At 61.1% G+C, this 4110-nt stretch overlaps 1 protein-coding gene across 1 annotated transcript; it reads right to left on the bottom strand.

Moving 5' to 3' along the window:
- On the bottom strand, positions 1-4110 carry DHH (desert hedgehog signaling molecule). The gene is made up of 3 exons (XM_063076313.1): positions 3808-4110; positions 907-1168; positions 1-626 (listed from the first exon to the last, which is right to left on the bottom strand). Exons 1-3 carry the CDS (start codon positions 4108-4110, stop codon positions 1-3), a joined length of 1191 nt encoding a protein of 396 aa, XP_062932383.1.

Here is a 4110-nt window from a genome sequence, read left to right as displayed (position 1 = left end):
TCAGCCCAGCAGCTCCTCCGCCAAGCGATACAGGAGCCGAGAGTACCAGTGCATGCCAGTGGGCTGGACCGCCCCGCCCGGGAGCAGTGCCCCCAGCGCGTGCAGCAGGCGCAAAGGAGCAAAGGCGCGGTGCGCCCACTGGTGACTCTCCAGAACAGCGTAGCACGAGGCCAGGACGTCGTTGACTAGCAGCGTCCCGTGCGCTGTCAGAGGCGCGAACACGCCCACGGCTTCCTCCCGCGCCACGCGGGCCACGCGAGCCGGCCGAAGCGCGTCACCACCGGGCGCCAGCACCGAATCCCCAGCGCGTAGCCGGCGCGCAAACACCGGCGCAAAGTCGCCTGGCGCGGGGGCTGGCCCTCGAGCGGCGAACACCAGGTGCCAGGGGGTGAGCAACAGTTTGCGCGGGGGCCGCTCGGTCTCCACAGCCACGAACGAGGCCCGGCGCTGCAAGTCCCGGTCCAGGAAGAGCAACACAGGCGTGGGCACCACCCGGCCTGCCGCATCTGCCGCCAGCACCCAGTCCCCGCGGTGCAGTTCTCGAAGCCCCTTCCGCTCGCCGCTCCGCAGGCGCACTGTGGCATTTCCCGGAAAGCAGCCGCCCGCCCGGACCGCCAGTGAATTATCTGCAGGGAACAACCATAGGGAGGATTGAATCAAGACCAGCAGTTCCAGAATGTTGGTACAGATTCTCGAAGATGTGGGTCAAGCCCAGCGCAGACCTCACCAATCCCAGACAACGCAATTTCCCATGGATCTGGCCCCAACCTGGGCAGAAATGGAAGTGTGGTTTACAACACTAACGCCCACTTGGTTTCCCCTAGGGTGGCAACAAGGCTAGTGCAGACCCAGTTTTCCAGAGGAAGCCCCCTTTTGGCAGACCTTACCACCCGCCCCCTACTGTACCAGCTTTGACCGACACGTGGACGTGGTTGCGGGACTCGTAGTAGACCCAGTCGAAGCCGGCTTCCACTGCCAGGCGCGCCAGCAACCCATACTTATTGCGGTCGCGGTCGGACGTAGTGATGTCCAAGGCACGGCCTTCGTAGTGGAGTGAGTCTTGAGCATGGTGGCCGTCCTCGTCCCAGCCCTCGGTCACTCGTAGGCGCACTCCAGGCCACATGTTCATGACGGCAATGGCCAGTGCGTTCACCCGCTCCTTACAACGCTGGCAGGGAATAAAGGAGTCAGTCTTCCCACTACCACTACCACCACCACGGGAGCCAACGGGACCTGGATAGGAGGGTCGATTCTTTGTGCACCCGGCACCACTCCACTACCTCCCAGCCTCGAGTGTCCTGGAGAAGTGAGAATCTGAATAGATGTAGTCACCAACGTGCACTCCCTTCCCGGGGCGTCGTTGGAGAACTGTGGGGTCACCTCTGAGGTTGGGAGGGGGAGCTCATACCTAACTGTTCCTCCATTTTTAATGCCCACCCCTCAGCCCACACATCCTGGGGCCTAGCCCAACCTGGGAGAGGCTCAGAGTCGAGAGGGCGGGTGGAAGCTTGGTCACGGAGGGCCTGGCCCCCGCCCCGGGCCCCAGCTGCCCTCCCTCCGCCTGATCCATCTTTTGTTTGGTTGCCTTCCCTGGCACTGGGCATCGCTTCCTTCCTTCCTTCCTCCTCCTCCTTTCGGCCCCTAGCATTAACCCCTTCGTGGTGTGGGTGCCCCCCACAGAGGTGCCCCAGAGGAGGAGCCATGCGGGATCAAGGCTGCTGGAAAAAAGGTTGGGGTGGCGGGGGCTGCGCGAAGTACAATGGCCATTCTCCGTGATGACTTAACTGAGCGAGAATCCCGGGCCGGGGCCGGGGACGCGCAGAGAGAAGCGGACTCAGCAGCTCCAGCCACAAAGGCGCTTTTCAGCCGCCCTGGCTCAGGGAGAGGAAAGGGCAGAAAGCCGCGCCCCTCATCCCTGCTCCGACCCGCTGGGTCCCCTCCCCCAGCGCGGCCGGTCCTCCCAGTTCCCGCTAATGCTCTGCCATCCCCGAAAACCCTCATCTCCATCTCTGCTCTAGATGCAGCCCAGAAAGGCGTGGGAGTAGCACCTGAGAATAGCTGGAGCTGCCCTTGCGCGAATCTGGGGGTCCCCCTGCAGAGTGGGAGTGGAGAGGAAGAAAAGAAGGAGCGGCTGGAAGCCTGCACTCGGAGGAGTGAGACCTCGGTTATCTCGGCCGCTCCCGTCTGGGAGCTGGAGACCTTGGCGCGCACCATAGCACGGACACCGCGGGAGGAGGCGCAGAGAGGACAGCTTCCTTTTCTTTCCCTTCCGAACTCTCACCTCGAACTTGGTTTTCTCCTAACTGCTAGAGGGACGCTTTCCCCCTGTCCTTTTTCTCTAGTTGTCTCCACCTCCGCAGGGTTGGGGGCAGTGGGGGAGAACAGGAAAAGTGGTAGCTCTTTCCAGCTTCTTGTCATTTTGTCCCCTAAGGAGGCCCTGGAGGCCCTGACCTGCGGGGGCAGCAGCCCAGTGCAGAGCCAACTCAATGGAGGCCTTTTGCAGCCAGAGTGTGGGAGATAAGCAGGACTGAGGGGGTTCCCAGGCCTGTCAGAGCCCCTCCTGAGCTTGTCTCTTGTTCTGCCTCCTCTGCTGCAGGTGGCAGCCAGAGGAAACGGCCACGATGTTCCATAACTAAGGAGGGAAGAAGGAATGTCCCTTTCCCAATCTCTGGGTAGGAGGAAGGCTTCAGTGAAGGAGCAATAAAGAATTCTTTCTCCCCTGGACAGGTTTTCCTAACAAAGTAACCTGGAAAACTATGGCAATTAATCAGAGGAAATCCGTGCCCCTCCCTCTCCCCCACCTCCCCACTCCATAGACAATTAGGTGGTGTAATGGAAAGTGTATAGGACTTAGAATCACGAGTCCTGACTTCTAGTCCCAGCCATGCCACTAATTAGTTGTGAGATTTTGACTAAATTGCTTTTCCTCCTGGGGCTCAGTAAAACGGGGGTGGGGTGGTGGGGTGGAGGAACTCCAGGTTTCTTTCAGTTCTGACATTCAAGATCACTGGCCAGAGGTGGTCCTTTTCTTCCAAGGCATTGCCCACCTCACCCTAGGTTGGTTCAGTTCCTATCTGCAGCAGATGCTCGATAATGGTAGTTGAATTTATTTTAGGTCTTTAATTCCAAGGAAAGCCCCTGAGCTAAGCTGAGCTTGGAGTACCTCAGGTGGGCCCCTTTGTTCTTCTCATTGAGGACTGCTTTTTACCTCCAAACTGTCATTTAGACCCCAGAATAGCCTTATCCTGGTTCTAGGACACCTCCCCCACGCTAAAGACAATTCCTACCCGCCCCCTCCTCAGGTAGATGGCCCGGTGATCTGACCCTGGGCCATCCCTTTCCCAGCTCCCTTCAGTCTCTTCTCTTCGGCCCACAGAGCTTTTCCACAATCGGGTCAGGAGCCAGGCTACGGGTAGAGCCTTCTGTCTGCTGCCCTGCCAGCTCCTGCCCCCCAGCTCACCCCAGCCCTTCCTGCCTGGCGGGGTGGCTGACCCCCGGTCCCCGCCTCAGCCACTTCCCGTCTCGCCTGCCGCCACCCTCCTTCCCCGCCCTCGCCGCCGCTCCCAGCTTCACTCTCACTAGTCAGTCCCTCCTCCCCCTCCCCATCCCGGCCTCTCCCAACTGGGGTCCCTCCTGATCACTGTGTCCAGCCGGCAGGGGGTTCTGTTTGTTTGTCAGAGGGGGCTGTCGGGGGGAGGTCTTCAAGACTAAGGCCTCTGTAGGTGAAGCCCGCACCCTCCTGAGCTGCCGCAGGAAAACGGAGGAGTTGGTGGTGTCCCGGCGCAGGTGGGGACAGTCCCTTCTTACCTCCGTCATCAGGCGGTCGGCGCCGCTGTTCTCCTCATCCTTGAAGATGATGTCGGGGTTGTAGTTGGGCACGAGGTCCCGGAAGCGCTCTGAGCCCCTTGCCACCCTCCCCTCGGCCGGCCCACTGGCGCCCAGGGTCCGCTCGGGCACGCTGGGCACAAATTGCTTGTAGAGCAGCGGCACGAGCTGCTTGCGCACGTAGCGGCGCCGGCCAACCGGCCCCCGGCCGGGCCCGCAGCTCTGGGCCGGCAGCGCCAGAAGTGCCAAGCAGCACAGGGGCACCAGACAGGCCAGCAGCGCCAT

This window comes from Cynocephalus volans, chromosome 12 (assembly GCF_027409185.1).
Source record: "Cynocephalus volans isolate mCynVol1 chromosome 12, mCynVol1.pri, whole genome shotgun sequence".
In the NCBI taxonomy this organism is placed as follows: domain Eukaryota; kingdom Metazoa; phylum Chordata; class Mammalia; order Dermoptera; family Cynocephalidae; genus Cynocephalus; species Cynocephalus volans.
Note: the sequence above shows the minus strand (reverse complement) of the source record. Positions and strands in the feature narration are given on the sequence as shown.

What these genes read in the sequence shown, in the direction of transcription:
- DHH (XM_063076313.1), bottom strand. Translation starts at nt 4,110, where the DNA reads ATGGCGCTGCTGGCCTGTCTGGTGCCCCTGTGCTGCTTGGCACTTCTG. An exon ending in CCGACCGCCTGATGACGGAG is followed by an intron (nt 1,169 to 3,807) that starts GTAAGAAGGGAC and finishes ATTCCCTGCCAG; the next exon opens with CGTTGTAAGGAGCGGGTGAA. An exon ending in CCACGTGTCGGTCAAAGCTG is followed by an intron (nt 627 to 906) that starts GTACAGTAGGGG and finishes TGTTCCCTGCAG; the next exon opens with ATAATTCACTGGCGGTCCGG.